A 23,288-nucleotide genomic window follows, 5' to 3' on the forward strand; every position below is an offset into this window, starting at 1 on the left:
CTTGCCTTCGGTAGCAGTAAACCGATAAAAAAAAATAAAAACGTTACTGTATTAGGATACGGCACGGGTGTCAGTCAATGGAAACAGTAAAGCAAATTATGAGAAATTATAGGAAAAGTATTTTTTTTGGCGAGACAATGACATATGCTATAACGTAATACCCGACAAAAGTAAATAATATGCAACAACATACGCTACGTTAATTGAGTGGAGATTGTATCTAAAAGAAAATGTAAAGCAGTCACGGCGGATGATGGTGTTTTTGCATTGAAAGTTCTCATTTATCACCATAGATGAGTCAATAAAAAATGTTTACAATTCATATCACTTTTAAAAATTAATATCTACAGAATGAGGATAGTATCTGGAACTGTATTTCCATTTCTTACCTTTCAGTGTGATGAAGTATGGTCTGCTGACCCTCCATCCGAACGACGCACTGGGTTCCCAACTCCAGTTCTGTAAATCGAAGCACATACTGCATTAAGCGTAAGCACAGATGCATACCGTAGAGCTTTATAGCTTGTTCATTTACTGACAACAAACTGACTACTAGAGAAAACCATATTTATCTGACTTTGATGTCTAAATAGGTCGTAATTCTTTTCCATTCTGCTTTACGCTTACAAGTATATGACAAGACAATAATTATGCGAAGCAGTTCATACAATGTTTTGCACATAAAAAACGTCCGAAACTATTTCCAAGCTAACGCGAACGCTCTTCTGTATAAGGCGTTATTAAAGACAACCTGCCACTTTGAAAATTTTAATTCCATTGTACCACTAGGAAAAAAAGACCTAAAAAAAAATATTGCGCTTAAATGACATCTACACAAGGAAATGTTTTCACCATTCTAACTTTGATGACATCTGACATTACGGCACACCGAGGATAAACATACCATCTGTGCAAACCTATGGTGTTCTATACTATAAAAAATAGAACATATCAATGTGCGTGAGTTTATATTCTGTAAGATACATACCTCGCCTGTTGAAAGGGCGAACCCTCACCGCAACTTTAATTTTATCAGTTGCCATGATGCTTCACAATAATGAGTACTGGAATAAATTAAACAAAAATATATACACCAAACGACTTTCACTGCGTTTCCCGGAACTTCACATTTTCACCCCATCTCATTTACGGAATGTAATTTACAATTGAACGGCACACGGACACCTCACTACTGCTCACAATGCGCCATCTTGAAACTGAACCTCTGTGAACTCACTTGTCAGAGAGCGAAAAGTGTTTTCTTTTTTTCAACACAGCTAAGTCGACTGTGGATTCGAGCTATCGTTAAGACACAATCATTAGCACACTGTTTCGTCTTAAATGTAATTAATTCACATGTAGTATATAAAAAATAGTTTTAGTACAATTGTGAATTGTTTCTTTTGCCGGAAAAACTTTTTAAATTCAAACACAATTTCATAAACAATTTTAATTTTAACGCTTCTAATCAATAAATTTAAGATTATTACATCATATTAAAATGATTCATAATAGTTTGCGCTATTTTTCTTAAAATATTACTTAATATAGAATGATATTTTATCATTGACAATATGATCATCTTTGACGCAAAGTGTATGATTCTGCAGTTTCTGAAAATGTTTGGAAGTTTTGTTTTGCTTTTGTAGAGCAAGTATATTGTATCAGGTGGAAAAATAAACTTAGCCGACGACATGTCAGGTGCAAAGGAATTGTTTGGATGGGACTTGTTGTATCGTCTTGTAGAAAACACAATAACAAGAAAAGAAGATATTTTAGTTGCTTTAGTACACTGGAAGCTGATTAACTGTGGCTTCAAATGTCTTGGAGTTGGAAATGATGTAAGCTTTTACGTTGTTTTATGAACTAAATACCGAAAACCGATGCATTTAACAAATAAACCACCGAATGTTTTTGCTTCATCACAGCGTATAGATAACTCGTTGTGTCATGTCACAATTTCATGCAGTTGCCGTTGCAAATTTGCCACACTCCCATATTCCCAAAAATCCTCAACATGAGTACGGAGAGATTGTAGTGGTCTTTCATATAATAAATTCATTTTGCGGGCGTGAGTCAGTGTACTATGCTTATAAAGACTGTTATGTGATTGCTTTTAATGCTACATTAGCAAAATTCATACGTTTTTAAGCGTGTGAGATTGCAATTGTAAGCTATGACTCCATAGACCAAGGAGTGCCGGTACTTTATGAACAGATTGCAGAAATGGTATTGATTATGAAGTTTAGCCAGTTTTGTAACACTCTGTTGATACGGCACAGTGGCCGGTCAGATATTTACTAAAGAAAAATTAACAGATAGCCGTATGTTTCCAGAAGTTGTTATTTTTATTCACACGACCAATTTCGGCATATCATTAATGCCATTTCCAGACCCCTGTGCACTCCAGTATAGAGATTTCTTTTTCTATCGTTGACAAACTGAGTTAGTGGTTTGTCTTAAGATGTAAATGCTACTTGTGTATTAAATTTCTATCTGCAAAGTGTTCTTCTGTTTGGAATCAGTGCACAGAGGACTTCTGGAAAATCAGTTAGCTAACATGGCAGCTAATAAAAAAGGGTGAATAAAGCACTTCAGAAAAATTATCAATCTGTGTATACCACAAACTGTTGGCCCTTCATCATTGCATTGGTTTGAAGATGTAGCATCATTCAATCATGGGAATAATGGGCATGTGGAATATTAAGCTGCAATTTTGTGAAATGTACTATCTGACAATAACACTTTCTTACAGCCACTTGGGAGGGATGTAGGCCTAATAGTTGTGATCTATCTTTGAACAGAACATTTCATGATGTATGCGTTCCCATTCATGAGATGGCTTAGCAGAGTGTAGTTTTTATGGCATGCTTCAAGTTTTGTAATACAGACAGTTGTAAAGTATCACTTGGAGGTTGTAGCATTTTGCTTTAGTTGTTGATGAAGAGTTTTTTAAGTTTTAAAACTTGATACTTTTTCTGAAGTGCCTTATTCACCCTTTTTTATTTTTGACACAGGAGAGAGAGTTTAATGATTGTTCAGTTTCTTCATTTCTATTTTAGTGGTTTTACTACATCTAGACAACTGCTTCACTTTTAAATGTGATTGCTTGGGTTATAGTGTGCCAATGAATGAATGGGAAAGAGCCAGAAACGTAATAAGGAATTTAGTTTTCACCATGTTGTGTTTGGAATTTTTCATATCTTTTTCTCCTCCTCCCCCTCCCCTGCCCCCTCCAACCCCTCCTCTTTCTGCCCTCATCCCCTGCCCCTCACCCCCCATCAAGGATTAGGCACTAAGGTTTCTGCATCATAGCTCGTCATCTGATGTGTGTGCAGCCTAGTACAGGGAATTGGCAATGCAAGTTTGCTTACCCTGCACAGCAACCATAATATGGTCTGGGAACACCCCAAACACTGCTAGCTTCTAAACAGGAACAGCCTGACTTGTTCATTTGATTGTGATAAATTAATATTACTATGTTGTTGTTGTGGTCTTCAGTCCTGAGACTGGTTTGATGCAGCTCTCCATGCTACCCTATCCTGTGCAAGCTTCTTCATCTCCCAGTACCTACTGCAACCCACATCCTTCTGAATCTGCTTAGTGTATTCATCTCTTGGTCTCCCTCTATGATTTTTACCCTCCACGCTGCCCTCCAATGCTAAATTTGTGATCCCTTGATGCCTCAGAACATGTCCTACTAACCGGTCCCTTCTTTTTGTCAAGCTGTGCCACATACTCCTCTTCTCCCCAATTATATTCAATACTTCATCATTAGTTATGTGATCTACCCATCTAATCTTCAGCATTCTTCTGTAGCACCGCATTTCGAAAGCTTCTTTCTCTTCTTGTCCAAACTATTTATCGTCCATGTTTCACTTCCATACATGGCTACACTCCATACAAATACTTTCAGAAATGACTTCCTGACACTTATATCTATACTCGATGTTGACAAATTTCTCTTCTTCAGAGCCGGCCGCGGTGGCCATGCGGTTCTAGGCGCTGCAGTCCGGAACCGCGGGACTGCTGCGGTCGCAGGTTTGAATCCTGCCATGGGAATGGATGTGTGTGATGTCCTTAGTTTAGTTAGGTTTAAGTAGTTCTAAGTTCTAGGGGACTGATGACCTAAGATGTTAAGTCCCATAGTGCTCAGAGGCATTTGAACCATCTTCTTCAGAAATGCTTTCCCTGTCATTGCCAGTCTACATTTTATATCTTCTCTACTTCGACCATCATCAGTTATTTTGCTCCCCAAATAGCAAAACTTCTTTACTACTTTAAGTGCCTCATTTCCTAATCTAATTCCCTCAGCATCGCCCGACATAATTCGACTACATTCCATTATCCTCGTTTTGCTTTTGTTGATGTTCATCTTATATCCTCCTTTCAAGACACTGTCCATTCCGTTCAACTGCTCTTCCAAGTCCTTTGCTGTCTCTGATAGAATTACAATGTCATCGGCGAACCTCAAACTTTTTATTTCTTCTCCATCGATTTTAATACCTACTCCAAATTTTTCTTTTGTTTCCTTTACTGCTTGCTCAATATACAGATTGAATAACATCGGGGAGAGGCTACAACCCTGTCTCACTCCCTTCCCAACCACTGCTTCTCTTTCATGACCCTCGACTCTTATAACTGCCATCTGGTTTCTGTACAAATTGTAAATAGCCTTTCGCTCCCTGTATTTTACCCCTGCCACCTTTAGAATTTGAAAGAGAGTATTCCAGTCAACATTGTCAAAAGCTTTCTCTAAGTCTAAGTCTAATATAAGTCGTAAGGTCAGTATTGCCTCACGTGTTCCAATTTTTTCTACGGAATCCAAACTGATCTTCCCCGAGGTCGGCTTCTACTGGTTTTTTCATTCGTCTGTAAAAAATTCGCGCTGGTATTTTGCAGCTGTGACTTATTAAACTGATAGTTCGATAATTTTCATATCTGTCAACACCTGCTTTCTTTGGGATTGGAATTATTATATTCTTCTTGAAGTCTGAGGGTATTTCGCCTGTCTCATACATCTTGCTCACCAGAAGGTAGAGTTTTGTCAGGACTGGCTCTCCCAAGGCCATCATTAGTTCTAATGGAATGTTGTCTACTCCGGGGGCCTTGTTTCGACTCAGATCTTTCAGTGCTCTGTCAAACTCTTCTCGCAGTATCGTATCTCCCATTTCATCTTCATCTTCTTCCATTTCCATAATATTGTCCTCAAGTACATCGCCCTTGTATAGACCCTCTATATACTCCTTCCACCTTTCTGCTTTCCCTTCTTTGCTTAGAACTGGGTTTCCATCTGAGCTCTTGATATTCATACAAGTGGTTCTCTTTTCTCCAAAGGTCTCTTTAATTTTCCTGTAGGCAGTATCTATCTTACCCCTAGTGATATAAGCCTCTACATCCTTACATTTGTCCTCTAGCCATCCCTGCTTAGTCATTTTGCACTTCCTGTCGATCTCATTTTTGAGACATCTGTATTTCTTTTTGGCTGCTTCATTTACTGCATTTTTATATTTTCTCCTTTCATCAATTAAGTTCAATATTTCTTCTGTTACCCAAGGAGCTCTACTAGCCCTCGTCTTTTTGCCTACTTGATCCTTTGCTGCCTTCATTACTTCATCCCTCAGAGCTACCCATTCTTCTTCTACTACTGTACTTCTTTCCCCCATTCCTGTCAATTGTTCCCTTATGCTCTCCCTGAAACTATGTACAACCTCTGGTTCTTACAGTTTATCCAGGTCCCATCTCCTTTTCCCGCCTATTTGCAGTTTCTTCAGTTTTAATCTACAGTTCATAGCCAATAGATTGTGGTCAGAGTCCACATCTGCCCCTGGAAATGTCTTACAATTTAAAACCTGGTTCCTATATTACTAAGGACATTGTTTTAATGACACAATTAAACAGTCATAATTGTCATCAGCATAAGGTTTATCTGATAAAATGTGTATCAACCATGATGTTCAAAATGGATGTGCAGTCGAAGACGGGTGGTGATGTGTACCCAGCAATGTTATCATTTCATCCAAGGAGTACCGTAGAAATGAGGTTTGTTATTGAAAACTGAACTCTCTGAAGGAAAGTTTAGCATCCCACAATCCTAAAACAACAACAAAAAACAATTAGAAGGTATCTGTATGATCCAGACAACACAGGGACATTTTTGGTCATTATTATCCTGTTACAGTCAGCACTGATGCTGATGTGTAGAGCAACAAATCGATCAACCCATTTTTCATTTGTGTAACAAGGAGAGGTGGCCAGAGATGGAATTGACTTTCTGCAACCATCTATATGGTGATGTACGTTACCCCAGATATCAAACCCTGCAGCCATTGATGTGTGTGGGCCTTGTTCGCAGGTAATTGATGAAAATAAATTTGGAATTCTGCGTGATGCTCTTGAGCAAAAAAGTAGTAATTCTTCACACAGTGGCATTGTGGTGTAGTGGTCAACACACGTTCTTGACACACAGGAGCTTGTGGATTCTAATCTCATCGAGTGCTTTAAAATTTTTTGTTTTCAGATCTTGTCTTTGATTATTAGTTTTGTTCAAATAATTGGTTTAAATGTAGTTTTTTAAATTTCTAAGTTACCTGGGTTCATAACCTACATCACCATGTAGATGGTTTCAGAAAATCAATCCCATCCCTGGAGCACTCTCCTTGCAATGCTTATCTTCTAAACAGAATGAGTAAAACAATGGAAAAGGTCATTAACGGAATGGCTCTCATAATACAGTGAAACTGTAATGTGTTGTTTAATATTCTCCGTGTTCACAGAATTGTTTGAGGTCTGTGACTGTAATTTAAATTTATGAAATAATTTTAACTGCTTCGGTCACTTTTTACTAATATTTATTAGTAAGGAATATTTGTGCACCATGTTGCAGCCATGAGGTGCAGTTATGTGCACATTACATATATCTGAAGTATGATGAGTATTATTTGCTGGTTAGGCCAGTGAGGTAATGTATCATAATTTAGCTGTTTTTGCTGGAAATTTATTGTCTGACTCACCTATTACAGCAATGAACACATTCCCCTCCCTTATCATTTTCACAGAGATTCTTAACTCTCTGGAGTGGTTTAAACATCTGAGTGTGAAATGTTAAGGGAAGATGACTGGTGTGTGTCTGCCACACGTTACTCGGCATTATATTCAGAGGCTGCCACACAACAGGAAGGTCTCAGCATGGTGCTACGCTTGGTCAGCTGCCTCCTAGATGGCGCATGTGTGAGGAACAGTTTTGTGCTTCCACTACAAGGCAGTCAAATAGCCCATTCATCCGCCAATAGATATGTCTTCCACTGTAGAGAATGCTGAAACCCAGAACTATTTGATACATGTGCTAGACTGTTCACAGAAGACATTCAAAGACTGGGTGCGTGATTTAAGTTACTGCATGCCAACACTCAGCCAGTTTCAGTTATCACACAGTCCCAGTTCCAGCAGTTCTTGGACAGTCGTAACCCAGTAGTCATCAGCAGTGAACTCTGCAAATCCTTACAGATGCTGACTAGTCTAATCATTGGACAGTTAATGCCAAGCATCTAACATTACTAGAAGTGATAGTCAAAGTGGTTTGCTTATTGGAAGACTGCTCTTGAACTCTCCAAACTTCAATCAAGATAGTTAGAAATCATCTACTTTGTTCATCAGTGCCATGCTATCTCAAAGAGTTAAGTATATTTTTTGTGATGTGTATCATTTCAACAAATGATTGTTATTGTATTCATGTGTTGCCACTAGTTATTCTGTTGTAGTGATTGTGCTTTGTGAAGGGTGTGCAGCTAGCATGCAAGCAGACCACTTCCATTTAGGAAGTTATCTGTGGTAGGTGGTTCACTTCCTGCTACATTCATGTAGGGTGCCTACCTAAGATTTACACAACAGTGATATGTTTATTGCTGTGTTCTGTGTGTCAGACAGATTCCCAGCAAAAATGGTTAAATTGCAATATGTAATCATACTGGCACACCGGGAAAATAATACTCATCATACTACAGATTGATGTTACGTACATGTAACTGTAATGCACCAGATTGTGGCAGCATGCCGCTGAAATACATCATGCTTATAAATATTAGTAAAAAGTGACTTGAGCAGTTTCAATTATATAATACATGTAATACATTGTTTCTGGGTGTTGCAGGATCAAGTTTTTGTAAGAACTCACGTGTCTAATCCAGATTTTAATTTAGAAAGATATTTTGCAGTCATAAAGTTAGGGAAATACGGAAGCGTCCGATCTCGCCCGTCTGCTTTGACCCATGACGTCACAAATATGGCGGAAACAAAAACAAACGCACACACTTTCCACAAGAAGCCTAATGACACTAACGGGACAAGCGCGGGAAATGGGGTGTTTTGGGTGGGGGGGGGGGGCAAACTAAATATAAACAAATTTAGACGCCTTGCGTAGCTACAACGTGTAAGTGAAGACAGCCATGCATGAATACCCACCCACCTCCCCAGGGGTCGTAACCCCTGCAACCCATAGAAGATAAAGATGCTTCAGTAGCTGATTAGTGTTTTTTGTCTTAAAAAAAAAAAAAAATCTCATGGGATAGAACGAACAGATCAGAAAGATAAATATAATAAACTAAAACAGAAATTGGAGGAAACAGATAATTAAAATAAGTAATAAGTGTTTTTAAATTTAAAAAAAATCTCACGAGATAGAACGAACAGATCAGAAAAGTAAATAAAATAAGATAAAACAGAACTGGAGACAGCCACACTCAAGCCAAACTCCGTGCCATCATGACGTCACACACAACACCCTTACGTCACGGGTCAAAGCCGACGCGTGGGATCGGACGCTTCTGTCGACCCTAAAGTTAGTGTACTAGAATAATTGTACCATGGCGTGTTCCGTCAATGAGACCATGACTGGCCTTGCTCAGGAAGGGTGCTTTTGAGGCCATTTCAGACAGAATCATCTCCCATATATTGCAAAATTAGCAAATAATGGGTTTCCCTAAGCCAAAGGTAAATTTTTTGGAATGTCCTCAGTGTGAGTGGACTGTTCTAAGCGTTAGTGTCAGTAGAAACTTTTGTGGTCATTACAATGGAAGTAATAGCAGTGGAGTGTTCTATCGGAAGGCAGCATCAACTTGAGAAGCGTAATTAGTGAAAGAAGGAGCAGACTGAATGAGAAGCTTTGTTGCTGCAACAAAAGTCAGTCAGTTTGTAAGCATAGGTTGAGTGACTGAAAGGCCAAATGTTAAGCAGATTTTATAACCTGCTCTGCACTAAAGAAATTGAACTCAGGCTTGGAGAGAAGAAGGGAGTTACACTAGTCTGCAGGGAGTGAGTTGGTAATTATAGTTTTGGATCTTTCATCTTGTCTAAAGGCCAGAGCTGTGGCCCAGAGCAACCAATGGAGTTACAGTTCAGATTAGTAATGTGAGCAGGAAGTTGCAGATTGCAGAATATTATATCTCGTTTTTTGCAGATGTGGGATCTCAGTCAAGTGGCAGGAACATGGAGTGTAGGTACTGTTAACATGAACACAGACAATTACCTTTTATTCTAAGTAATAGTAACATTAAGAAAAAATGAGTACATATCTTTCTGATAGCAGTTGACTGTGCACGTTCCTTATTACCACAAATACACAAGTTCTGACTTACCCGGTCAGGCTTCATGTTATGAATCATGATTACAAAGTCCATACATCCTGACCAAAAAGTACATGAGAACATTGTGTAACAAGTACAAGAACGTCACAAGTGAGTGTGAGAGAAGCCATTTTCATAACTTAAATACTCTTGCCACTGGACCTTGGAGTGGGGGGGTCCCTCACAGATTATTGCCGGCAGTGTAACAACATTGAAGCAGCACCCCAGGACTGTGACGACAGTTGTGGGAAGCATGATAGTGACTAGTGCCATGCATATTTCAAAGTGCGATTGATCGGCAGTGGTTGATACTGCACAGAGGAAATAAAAAATTGTGGTTACAGGCCCCTTTGCATATGAGTGATCTGGAAAGGGGCTACTGGGAGACTTGGGTATATTATAAGTCTAGCTGTGTAGTACTTAACAATGACAGGCGCAGATTATGCCATAGAGCTAACAGCTAGCTACAGAAGGCATTGTTTTCTGTGCAGTCTAACATGTTTAATTTTGTGTGACTGTAGAATCTTACACATTTTACTGTTATTCCAGACACTTGAGGACATTGATTGAAGCCAATGTCTGTAGATGGAGACAACAAGCAGCATACAACCTGTGATTCAACAGTAAATCTTTTTTTTTTTTCCTATATGCAATCAGATGGTAACTGGGCTCAATCAGCAATACAAAACGATGAGTGGAAGGTCGGAGCTATACAGTCAACTGTTAGTAAACCAATTTAATGGGCTTAGTAGTGTAGAAGAGTGAGTAACTTCACGGTAAATGATGACAGCCAAAACAGTTGCAGGATAAAGATTTATTAAAATTCTTGACCAAGGTTTCGGTATATATAAATATACCTTCATCAGAAGTAAAAAATCTCAAATTACATCCTGCAATGGAGATTAATAAAAACAATTGTGCCAAAGGCATCGTCAATAGTTAAGACATCATCTCCATTTGTACAACATGATTATGGACATAGGGTCAAAGCGAATACAGTTTAGCACCAGTACTTCGCCTATGAACTATCGTGACGAGACACTCTCGTCACGATAAAGGAGTATTTGTTTTGTTAGGCTATTTCCATCCATTTGGTAGAGGTGTCCGAAAAAGTTTAATCTTCGTTTGGCCATTACTTCAGATTTTTTTCTCTGTATTTGTATTTTCCAACCATCTGCAGTTTTTATTGCACCCATTATTTTTCTAATAATTATTCTTTCCAGTACCTCTAGTTTGTTCATCTTCTAGTTCGTTGTTAGGCATTCAGATCCTTATAAACATTCTGGTCGTACCACTGTAGTGTAGTGTTTTAGTTTTTTTTTTTTTTTCTAGATATACATTTCTTGTTGTAAATATTTTTGGCTAAACCATATGCTCTTTCCATTCTGTTAATTCTTACATCTATTGCAGATTCTTCTAGTCCATTCTGTTGTACAGTTTCTTCAAGATATTTAAATTTATTTACTCACTCTATTTTACCTGTTTGTGTTTCTATGAGTTTTGGCGCATTTTTTATATTTGTCATGAAATGATGATGGTGGCATCTGGTGAAATATTGGTGGTTGTTGAAGTTGTCACCTGGCTGCATTGCAGTAAGTCTTTTGAATATTTTATATGGCAGGAGGAACTCAAGTTTCTCAGCTTCTACCGTTATTAGGAAAATGCACCCATTCCTCCCAAAATTGCGTCAGAATAGTTTGAAGAAAACTTGGTTGTGCACTGATGCTAGTGTGGCTTCTTGATGCATCTGTTGAACATCTCTGTGACACCATGAGGTAACGTACACACTTTGTGCCTTGTAACATCCACCTTATCACGAATCACACCTGCATCATGGCAGAAGGGTAAGCAACATCTCACAAAGAAGCTGTGTGTAATTTAATTTCTCACAAGCATATGTATGTGTACAGCAGGCAAATTTTAAGCTTTATGGTGCTCATTTGCCAAGACTACATTATCACAAAAATGGTGGCCATCCTAGTGAAAGTGCAAAGGTGAGAGAGGATAGTGCGTTACAGAGTTCTTTTGCCATTAACCTCAGGAATCCAGCAATTTAAAGTGTGTTGCAAATGTCAGGCACTAGTATACAGAACTGGCTGGATTCAAATCTCTGTCCACCCACCTTGAATTAAGTATTTAGTGATTTCCTAAGCCACATCAGATATGTCTAGGGATAGCTCCATCAAGAGGGCCATTGTATTGTATTGTATGTTAACCGAGGACCTAGAAATGACGGAGAGGCTCCGTCCCCGCTGCAGCCGCAGTGGTCCACAACCCCACGACGACTACCGCAGTCCACTTCACCCTTCCGCTGCCCCACACTGAACCCAGGGTTTTTGTGCGGTTTGGCCCCCAGTGGACCCTCCAGAGAATGTCTCACACCAGACGAGTGTAACCCCTATGTTTGCTTGGTAGAGTAATGGTGGTGTGGTTGTGTACGCATACGTGGAGAACTTGTTTGCCCAGCTATCACTGACATAGCGTAACTGAGGCGGAATAAGGGGAACCAGCGCGCATTCACCGAGGCAGATGGAAAACTACCTAAAAATCATCCACATACTGGTCGGTTCACTGGACCTTGACACAAATCTGCTGGGCGGATTCGTGCCGGGGACCAGGCGCTCCTTCCCGCCTGGAAAGTCGTGCGTTAGACCACACGACCAACCAGTCGAGCTAAGACGGCCATGGTCAATTTTTTGCCCTGTGTTCATCCATTTGAGTTGTTTTACGTATCTAATGATCACATTGTGGCTGAGATCTTAAACCATGACCTGCCTAATGTTTTGTGTGGTAGAAAGCAGAAATCTTCTTTAGTGTGACACATAATGGGACATGGGCTTGAGTCTGAAGGAACACTGTAACTTGGGCCATTTTTCAGAGTGTCATCCATTACTCCTTTCTTTTCCTGACATGCATCAGTAACTTATTACAGAGCGTACCAGAAAAATCCAAAACTGTTTATCAATGATAAAGGCAAAATTCCTACAGTTTCATATTAGAAACAATAATGAGGAAGGTAGTGATGAATTCCTGGTTCACAGATAATGAAGGGACTCTAATTACAATAAAACTATTTGAGATTCAGTTTCTCACACACCATTCGTTTAGGGGTGACATTTACTTCTTTGCAACTATGGTGAAATTAGTGAAGTGGAAGACATCTAAGTTTTGGGATTTGGTTTAGATTGGAAGCTTTCATAGAAGATACATGTTCAAGATCTTCTGCAGGGTGCTATTTTTGTGATCAAACGTTGGCCATCAGTAGCACCCATGATACACTTGAGCTGATTTACTTTCAACAGTAATTATTGTCGTCTGTCTTTTTTCAAGACAACCAAGTTCAGATGCAGAAGATTTTTTTGGTCAAAGAGGTTCTGTTCCATAACAAAATCTAACAGTGATTGTTGTTTCAGAATCCCTGCTAGCAGTCATCGAAATGGATCCAGAGGAGCTGGTGTTGTTATTGCAGCTGAATAATACGGAGGGTGCATTTGATGTGTCGCATGGACAGAGCCACGGATCCAGATATTTCCCTGTCGATCGAGCCTTTGCCTCATGCAGTGCTCTGTTTCTGTCTGCTCAGTTGCCAGTCACTCACACTGGTCGCGATGTGTTTTCCCCCAAGCTCATTCCTGTCATGTTGTTCAGACTCTCTGCTCCCCCACAGACTGACTCACATGTTGAGATTCATTCCCTCTTCCGGGTTCAGGGCCCCAGCCTGCAGTCGATGTGCCTTTGGCTACCATAGTTACATTCATGTCAACAGTGATGACCCTGCTGCATTGTCATGCCCATGCATAAACTAAAGTGGTGACATAGGACGTTCTTAATGCATGTGACACTTTTCTTTCTCTTCGTAGTGTTAAATTATGGGCACCGTGTACCTGACATTTTTACAATTCTGGTAGGAGCAGCTACATCTCCAGAAGTTTCAGATGTGAGCAGATGTGTAAACTGCCCAATAGAATGTGGAATTACTTTGTACCCGTGCTGTCTTGATGGCAGGCCAGGCACTTGCCAAGAAGTCTCCTCCCACCTGCCACTCCTCCTCCCCCCCCCCCCCCCCTCGCCCTGATGTCATTCGCCAGGTTTGACAATGAGATGGAAAGGTGGGAGAATTACCCCCTGCAACAGTTCTTGCGACACTGCCAGATAAGGCATATTGTTGACCCAGTTGATAAGACTATATCGTTTATGTCCAGCAGTGGGAGATAATAAGAGATTGTACAGAGTTTGAAGTCGTCCACTGACCCTGAGAAACTCAACTTTGAGGAACTTTGTAAGTTGATCACACGGTAGTTTGGTCATCAAACCCCTTGTGGTGGTGGCATGGTCACAGTTGAACTATCATTAGAAGTGCCCCAGTCTGTCTTATGTGGCATGTAGTGCCGACCTGCAAGATGTCTTGCACAAGTGTTGTCAGCTTGAGTGTCCCCAATGTGCTACCTCGTATGCAGACTTGCTAATAAGGGACATGATCATCCGGTTACACCAGACCCAGAGGTATAAACTAAGGCATTGGCCTTGACCGACCCTTCTTTAACTGAAGTTGCTAAGATTTCTGAATCACATGAACTTAAGGCAGTGGCGAGGGATATATTTTCCAAAACTTGACAGATGACAAAATTAGATGTGCATGGTAAACAACACTTGGTACCCTGTGGGATGGGCAAGGTGGCCTTGCCTTTCACTGAGCTGCCAGTGTATTGACACCATTTATGATCTGAATGCAGTGATGTCACAGCCCTGCCCATCTTCATCCATGTCAGGCTCGGCAGGCACATTTATATCAAAGCATCGTAATCCCCGCTCATGATTTTTTTTTGGTTTCTTTGCGTTGGTCTCCTTCCACAGGGTTTCCACTCAATGGCAAGCCAGCGGTACTGATCCAACTATCGTGCAATGCATGTTTGACGGGCCTGGCACATAGAGACCACGTGTCGGGGCTGCCGCAAAATACGCTATTTGGCAACAGTTTGAGAGTGTCAACGAGCCACTGGACGATCATTGGAGGATCTAGTGTTTTCTATGGACTCGGGAAGTGTCTCCAGCACTCCAGAAGCATCGCCTAAGTGAATTCTGCTGTTGTTGGTAGTGGATGGGTGACCGATCGAGTCTCAGGTAGACATCGCAGCGAAGGTCAGTGTAATTAGCGTAGATTGCACAGCCTCCTGGACTGCCCTGCATGCAGCACCCACTATGTCAAGCTATGTGATAGAGTAAAACACGTATTCATTTGAGGGGACAATTCTCCATTTCTACACATTATATGAATACGGAAAGGCAATATACGCACGATTCACCGTTGGCACAAAATATTTTTGGCTTATATATCTTTTCTGTTTCTGGCTTCCAGATTGTTGACAAAGTAAATTTAGTGTCTCAGTCAGTCTCCCTTAAGCCATTTACACTGTGTAAATTTTGTCACCCCCTGCCCCTTTCCCTTCACCATGAGCGACGATATCAAGGCTGAATTTCAGTGTTGGCAGGACGTCTCCTATTTCATAGAGTCAGTGATCATCCCTTTAGTGGGATTCAGAAGCCAGACAGTGCAGCGCTCCTAATCAAAGATTTTAAACAGATGGCAAATGCGCAGTGAGACACAGACTAATATCCAGTCCTGCACCCAAAGAAATTGTTGGTGAAGTTATCGAGGCATAGTATTTTTCACAGATCAGCTTGCACGATGCAAACCTACAGTTGCTGCTGGACGCCCATTTGTTGGAATTTCTTGGTCCTTAAAATTCCCTTTTGGCCTTATCAGATTAATCGCTTGCCTTTTGGGATCATATCTGTGCTGTAAATTATCAGCGATATTTGGAGCAATTAATACAGCACATTCCTTGTTCTGTAAACTACCTTGATGACCTCTGGGTCATGGGCTTTCCGTGAGCATTTGTGGAATCTGCAGGCAGGTCTCCAGTGCCTTCTGGAGGATGGCCTTCATTGCAAATTGGAAAATATTACATTTTCCCCAAAGTGAATTTTTTTGGTTCATGTGCTCAGCAAAGGTGACCTTGTCACTACAGCCGATCATGTCAAAGCCATCATCAGCTTGTCAGCATCCAAGAACATGAGGAATCTCTAGTCCTTTTTGGGTAAGATCTCATACAATGCTAAGTCCAAGCAGCGCACATTGCCATCCTCTTAACAGGCCTCATGAAAAGAGTATCAGAGTTGACTGGTCTGCAGATTGTCAACAGATTTTGCTGTTCTTCGAGCAGTGTTTGAGCTGTGCTCCTTTTGGCTTCTTTTATGATGGGTGAACCTTTATCTCTGCCCTGTAACATGTCCCAGTATGGCATTGGTGTGGTCCCCTTGCATCGAAATCCAGATGGCACCAATTGCTGAATGCTGCATTTCACGGTGCAATATAATTATTCTCAGGTGGGAAAGGAGACACAGGCTATTATTTTTGGAATTTAAAAGTTACTTGTTTTCTTGTCTGAAGTGAAATTCCTCCTCATCACCAACTACAAGCCACTGGTTTCCTTAAGTCAGCCTTCATTCAGAGCTGCCAGATAGGACTGCCCTCCAGTTGCAGATGTGGACTCTTCCTCAGTAATTATTGTTATGATATTTGATACCTTCCCAGTGCCTGCAAATGTGGATGCACTATTGTAGGATCAGATCTGGCATTCGACCAACAGCAGGCTCATGTTTATGCCTTGGACGATGCCTTGCAGCAGACTTTGCTTGATTTTCCTTTGATGATGCTGGAGGTCATGGCTGCTGTGTCCGCAAACCCACTTTTCTGGAAAATTGTATCAGCTCTCCATGCGGAGTGGCTATTGCACTCTCTTCTGGGAGCAGATTTGGTGTAGTGTACGTTTTTTCTCCTGCATGAGTGATTCAGTGTTGTCTAGTGGGTTCTCTTGCTCACCGAGGAAGAGCAAAGCTGTCAAGTGGTTATCCCTCCTGCACTGCATCCTCGCGAACTCCAGCTGCTGCATGTGTCGCACTGGGCTATAATTGAATCAAGGCATTGGCACACCGTCACATCTACTGGCCAGTTGTAGACCACAAGATTGAAGTCTTGTGTGTGCTTGCACAGCTTATGCCCAGAACCGGGCTGCACTGCCATGTCAGTTTGGTGCACGTTGACTCTGGGAACCCCTTGTTGGAAAGCATGTGGTTGTCAATGTACTATCATATTCCCCATATGTTGCGAAGCTATCCTCCACAACATTGACAGCAACTGTTCGTGCATTCTTGGTAATTTTTGCTATCGTGCCTCCTGCCCCCCCCCCCTACCGCCCCCTCCCCGCCACTGATGATTATCAGTTTTTGTCGTTGGAATTTGAAGACTTTGTATTCACACTGATATCCAGATATCCAACATCAGACTATCACTACATTTCACCTGACCTCTAACTCGAAGCTGGAGCTGTTTGTGCATACATTTAAAACCCAAATGAAGAAGCTTGTGTCTGTTTCGTGCGCTCTTGAAGTTTTTGGGTGCATACCACATGATGCTGGTTAATGGGTTTAGTCCAGAAGAATGTTTGCATGCAGCACCCAGAGTTGACTGCCCGGACCATCGCAGCTCATGGTGTTTTCCACACAGGGCTGCTGTTTGAGCTCTGTCATTTGGCCAACAGCTGAAGTGGCTACCGGATACAGTGGTGGGCAACAAAAGTCGGTAGCTGTTTTTAGTGGATGTCAGTTGGAAGCAGTCGATTTGGCATTGCAGTCAGTTGTGGCTGCAACCTGTTGGATCTTCGCCACCACTATCTCCAAGTCAGCCAAGTGATGGCATCAGTTGTGGTATTGTTCCAGTGGAAGGCTCCCAATTCTGGCAGCTGCTCAACTGCTGGGCACCCAACTGCACCCTCCACTCACTCACTTTCGTCTACGGTATGGAACAACAGCAGGGCTAGCTTCTGCTCTTACCACTGCGGAGCCCATGGAATTTGAACCAGTACCCTTGGTCCCTTCTCACGAGTGTCCTTGCGCCGCCCATGCCACAATTTTCTGCCTCTCTGGTGGAGCAAACTATGTCAGTATTGTCTCGTTCAGTGGTCGTTCCACTGCCGTGTAATATCGCACCCTGTCTGTTTCTTCTGTATTGGCCACAGTACAAACCATGCCAGTTTTGGCCCTATGTGGCATTTTCATTGCAGAGATATATAGTAGGGACCAGTGGACATCAACATGGATGCAGAGGAGATGACATGGTCATTGCAGTGGAACTGTACAAAACACTGTCTTGGAAGTTGTGTGCAAAGCGTGGCATGGTCAAAGCTACTGGCCCAGGTGTTTGCCTGCTGATGGCAACAGGCTTGGCCCAGCAGTTATAACATTGATTTCAACACCCACAGACCAAGCCTTCATCTTGTACAGTGCTGTTTCCATGTGCTCAGTTGTCAGTTGCTTGCACTAGTCATGTGTTGTGTTTCTCTCTGTGCTCATTCGTACACGCTGTTTGGACTGTCTGCTCCCTTATAGATTGGCTCACACATTGATATTCATTCCCTCTTCTGAGGTTCAGTTCTCCTGCTTGCAGTCAACCCACTTTTGGTTAATATAGTTACAATCTTGCTGACAGTGATGATTCTGTGGCATTGTTGTTCTTGTGCATATACTATAGTGTCATTGCAGTTCACTGATGTAAAAGAATGTAGAAAATAAATAGAAGTGGATAATCATTAATACTAAGATAAATCCTGCTATATGTTACCTTTGCATTGGGGATGAAATGCTAAGCAGTTAAATTTGACACCACCATTAAGAAGACTTGTACATCTCTGCAGAAATACAGCAAAATGTAAGAAAACACGCTCCAGTCTGCAGATTTGTTGCCGATCAGCATCTTTGGCTTTTGTGCTACTCTGTATTACCAGTCCTGTGGAGAAGTGATGCTCATAACTAATATGAAGTCTTGGCTACAGTTGTAAAATGAACAGTTAGCCCTCTTGGAATATCCAAATTGAATGATATGGTGTCTTTGGAGGTTTCATATCTTTTCTGAATACAACTTTCTTCCTGTGAACACAAAATGTGACTCTAAAAGATTTATTAGGAAAAAAAAAAACCTAACAAAATACTTGTATTTCCGTTCGAAGTAATGTCCATCAGCAACACACTTTTTGCAGTAATTATAAAGCAGCTGGAAACTAACCGACAGTAGGAGCTCCCTGTGTTGTGAACTGAAGCATTGATGCATGTCTTTCAATGTCCAGTGTGCCTGCACAATGAGTGCCTTTCAGATTTGTCTTGCTGTGGGGGAGACGAAGAAAGTATCCACATCCCACATACTTGGAATGTGAGGGAAGTTTCAGAACAGTTCCATAACACGTAGCTAAGAAGATACATTTGTATGTATTGCAGCTTGTGAGTAGGCTTTATAAAGGAGTAGATCTCACATTCCAAACTTGAACAACTTTTCTCAAACATACATAAGGTATCATTTCAAAACTACCTTGTAGAATTCTGTGTTTTGACCTTAAGGTCAGAATTTGCAATGGGTCATGCCATTTTTGTTGAGAATGCTCATCTGTGTTGTCTTGATCCTGGACACTTAAGTTAATTCGTTCGGTACATAGGGAAGAAAATAAATATCATTCTATTGACTGTGTTTTGGACTCCTGTATCATTCTATTGACTGTTTTTTGGACTCCTGTTTGAAGTAGTAGTACAGTGTCTAATTCCTTGTGATTTCCTCATAGGCGATATGGGTCTTAAAAGAAGTGCCCAGCAGTGGGATTATTGACTCTTTGAAACCATCTATATGGTGGTCACTCGTTTGTGAGTAATCAAAGGAGAAAAAAATCTTAATTTCACAAGCCCCTCTACAGCTTTAAAAATAGGAAGATTTTACTGATTGCTAGTGTAGTGTAATCGTTAAAGTACAGGCCTCATGAGCAGACAGTTGTGGCTTAGAATTTCGTCAGGTGCTTAGAAAATTGCTTATTTTTAAATCTATCAAAATGTCTTTGATAAATAATTTTATTCAATTAACTGGGGGGCTTTTTTTTTTTTTTTTTTTTTTTTTTTACATAGAATTCAGAGCCATTCATGCTAATCTGGGCAATCAGGGAAGCTAAGTTGTTATAGATATCCAGAAGAAAAGTGATGGTTAGTCGACTACAAATTAATTTCGGTAAAAGCTGTTTAGTGAGTGGTGTCATTCCAAAAATATCTTAAGCTTAAATTTATTTCTGTTTCGTGAAGTGCACATAATGTCAAGAAAGTGTGAACATCTGTTCATAAAAAGTGAAATTCACATGGCACATGGGTCTAGACACTTGGTTGAGAGTGCAGGCACTTACTTATCCAGTCATTTGTCACATATTATTCCAGGTTTTTTGTTTTATGATCTGTGTGAGTTGGTTGGTGACTGGCTTTTCTGGGAATGTAAAATTGTTGCCAGAAGGCATGCCCGCAAACTATGGGCGCTTGTTGCCCATCAGATGGCGGTTAACACTACTGATGTTTGAATTTGCTCATTATGAGAGTATTGAAGGGCAGTCTTTTTTAATTGTTAAAAACTGCTGTAAAGCAAAGATTGCACAAAATATTTTTTATTCAAGGCAACCGGTTTCAACAGTTACAGCTGTCGTCTTTAGGTCTTAAACTTCTTTTTTTAGTAAAACATGTTCTTTTTATGCTGACCTCATGCTCAAGATGAGAAGTGGATAAAACTAAGCACATTATAAATGTTTGTCATCACTAAAATCTTCAAAAATGCACAGCATCTTGCCTTTTGGACATGATTCTGCGTGCACAAACACTCTTTTTACAGATAGAGTAGTTAATCTGATGGACATGAATCTTTCTCATGATGAAAATTCTTTATTACAAAAGGGCCTAAATTTCAGTCTACCCACTAAGTGAGATACTAACTGTAGTGTTGGCAGAAGAGCCAACACTGGGTTTCTAGAGGAGGCCGAAATGCACGCGTTTAATTACACGCTGACTGGCGTGAGGTGTGGAACAGTTAAAGGAATTAATAGTAGCAAATAAAGTATGTAGTTGATATAATACTTAACTTTAATCCACAATTGTAGAACATCGCTCTTGATGATACATGCTTCACATAATAAATATCAATTGAATACGGCGCCTTGCTAGGTCGTAGCAAATGTAGCTGAAGGCTATGCTAAGTATTGTCTCGGCACATTACATTGGCGACACGCGGGGCCGGCATATACTAATGGACCGCGGCCGATTTAAAGGCTACCACCTAGCAAGTGTGGTGTCTGGCGGTGACACCACACTAACATTATTAAAAAGACGGTGACTGAAGTCAAAGGCATATGTGAGATTCTTAAGGGCCGACAGCTTGTACAGGCCAAGATTGCTATGTCCACTCAAAAAACACTTTGTAAAACTTTACCTACAGACTCAGTCTCAGATTCTCTCTCTGCCATCATGAAAAAGTAGAATGCAAAATTACTTGAAAATATGGTAGGCAGCACAAAGGCAGATAAAGGTAAGCACTCTCGTCTTTATAACAGATTCTAAATATGCATTTAAGACATTGGATTTATTTCATTCTATGAGATAGTGGAAGCTGTAAGAAATGCTCTTCCCAAATTTGTTATTGGATTGAAGAAATGTGTGAAAGGTTCCAAATTTCTGTTTGCATCTGAGTATGGTAAACAGAGACCAACCCCCATGAATCCAAAACTACCAGTTCTTTGGTCACAAATAAAGCTCCATAAGAGTGATTGACTAACACGTCCAATAGCGGGTGGATGCCAAGGTCCAAATTATAAAATTAACAGATTTTGCTATCCTAAGATAAAATTGGCATTCACTTTTAAAGCAACAATGTGCCATCAAAAATGGTTATGAGATGGTGACATTGTTAAGAGATACTGAGATTCCGCGCGAGACATTTATTATCATGTCCCTGGATATAACCAATTTATATACAAATCTCACAGTTGAAGAAGCTTTGAAGATTGCAAGACTGACTCTTCTGATGCATATGAAACTTACAGCAGAGGAAATTATTGAACTGTTAGATTTGTTGCACACAATGCTAGCCTGTAACTGTATGATTTTTAACACTAAGATTTATCTTCAGAAGGACAGCCTGGCAGCAGGGTGCTGCCTTTCTGGCATTTTGGCTAACATTTTCATTAATTATTTAGAAAGAAATTTCTTTGCAGATAATAGGGCAGTGTATGATGAAATAGTTTTATAGTATAGATGTGTAGACAATATCTTTATTGCACTTAGAGGTACAGAATCAGACATGATAGACTTGGCAGGCTCCTTCAATCTGTTGCATTCAAAAATACACTTCACCGTAGAATTGGAATCAAATAGAAGTCACAACTACTTAGACTTGAATATTACTAGGTAATCTACAGATTTTTGTTTAGATACTTTCAGAAAACCATCCACTACTGACGCAATTAATGATGTAGACTCTTGCCATACATGCATGCATAACAATGATTCTTCCCCATCAGTGTTCAACACGTTAGCTAAATTTGACTTTAGCCCAGCATGTATTAAAAAGAAATTGATATCAACACACAAATAGGTCGTGCGATACAGAGCATTTGTGAATCGGTTTTCAGAAGAAGGAAAAAATCTTTGCCCATTTCTCGGGAAAACCCAACTAAATTTGCAGCTATATCCTACACAGGGCATTTCTGTGAATGAATTGCCAATGCATTTAAAAAAGCCAACATACAAATTGGCTTCCAGATGTGCAGGAAACTTAAGACAGTTTAGTGTACATCTGTTGACAATAAGCAGAATAAATTTAGTAAGTCAGGAGTATGTAAAATCACTTGTGAATCCTGTGATAGTGTTTACATTGAGTAGACAGGGTGTGACTTTTTAACCATATTCAGGGAACACTGTAATAAAAACACTAATGCTGCGGTTTCTCATCACAGCAACAAGAATCATCGTTTAGATACAAATGAGAAATCTTCTCTAATGATCTTATACATAGAGCCAAAAGACTTACACATTTTAGAAGAAACTGAGATTTAAAAGCATTTCAATATGAACTAATGTGGAAACTTGAAGGAGCAGATCTGCTCCCATAGGAAATGGTTTTTCAATATTTTCCATGATTTGTCATTTGCGTGTCTATCTGGTACCTTTGCGTGATTCTGATAAATTCTCCTGTTTCAATTTAATTTTTATGTAGGGCAACTCCCCTGTTTTACTACATGTGTGTAAATTCGTGGTATATGTTTATATTGCTATTTTGTGCTTTAGTTTTATGTTGCTTGTCATATCGCAGAGCTGTTGTGATTGTAGCTTTTGAGGAAGTGTGGTGCCATGGAGCACATATCACTGTTAGGGAGTCATTACCATTTGTATGAAAAAAATATTTTTTTTATAATAAGTTGGTTCACAGTCGTCAGACATGCAGTATTAAAAAATGCACATTAATTGATGCACTTTCACGATACGATACGTTTTTTAATGCTACGTGATGGCAAAAACATCTCCTTGGTCTGCATTCTCCAAAATTGTGTCGATTGTCAGCAAATTTTTGTTTCACTTACAACATGAAATGCCATATCTGTGTGCAACAATCACTTGTGGGTAGGTGCAGTACAGTTTGTGCCAGATGATTTCAATCAAAGTGAAGTGCTATCCAGTGCTATGATTTATATAATATCTTTGTATCTGATTTTTTATAAATATCTGACAAATAAATTCCAAAACACATAATTTAACCAATAAAGT

The 23,288-nt window shown here is 40.2% G+C and overlaps 1 protein-coding gene and 1 long non-coding RNA gene across 2 annotated transcripts in view; one reads left to right on the forward strand and one right to left on the reverse strand.

Moving 5' to 3' along the window:
- The window catches only part of LOC126456802 (uncharacterized), a 271,694-nt gene extending 270,481 nt beyond the window's left edge, over positions 1–1,213 (reverse strand). Inside the window, exons 1-2 of the long non-coding RNA XR_007585391.1 lie at positions 989–1,213; positions 390–459 (exon numbers count right to left, since the gene is read on the reverse strand). This is a non-coding gene — a long non-coding RNA (uncharacterized LOC126456802). The remainder of the gene's footprint in view (positions 1–389; positions 460–988) is intronic.
- Positions 1,214–1,600: 387 nt separating this feature from the next.
- The window catches only part of LOC126456803 (proteasome inhibitor PI31 subunit), an 88,725-nt gene continuing 67,037 nt past the window's right edge, over positions 1,601–23,288 (forward strand). The window contains exon 1 of the mRNA XM_050092591.1: positions 1,601–1,841. Within this exon, the coding sequence (XP_049948548.1) occupies positions 1,695–1,841 (147 nt within the window). The 5' untranslated portion in view covers positions 1,601–1,694. The remainder of the gene's footprint in view (positions 1,842–23,288) is intronic.

This window comes from Schistocerca serialis, chromosome 2 (genome assembly GCF_023864345.2).
Source record: "Schistocerca serialis cubense isolate TAMUIC-IGC-003099 chromosome 2, iqSchSeri2.2, whole genome shotgun sequence".
NCBI lineage: Eukaryota > Metazoa > Arthropoda > Insecta > Orthoptera > Acrididae > Schistocerca > Schistocerca serialis.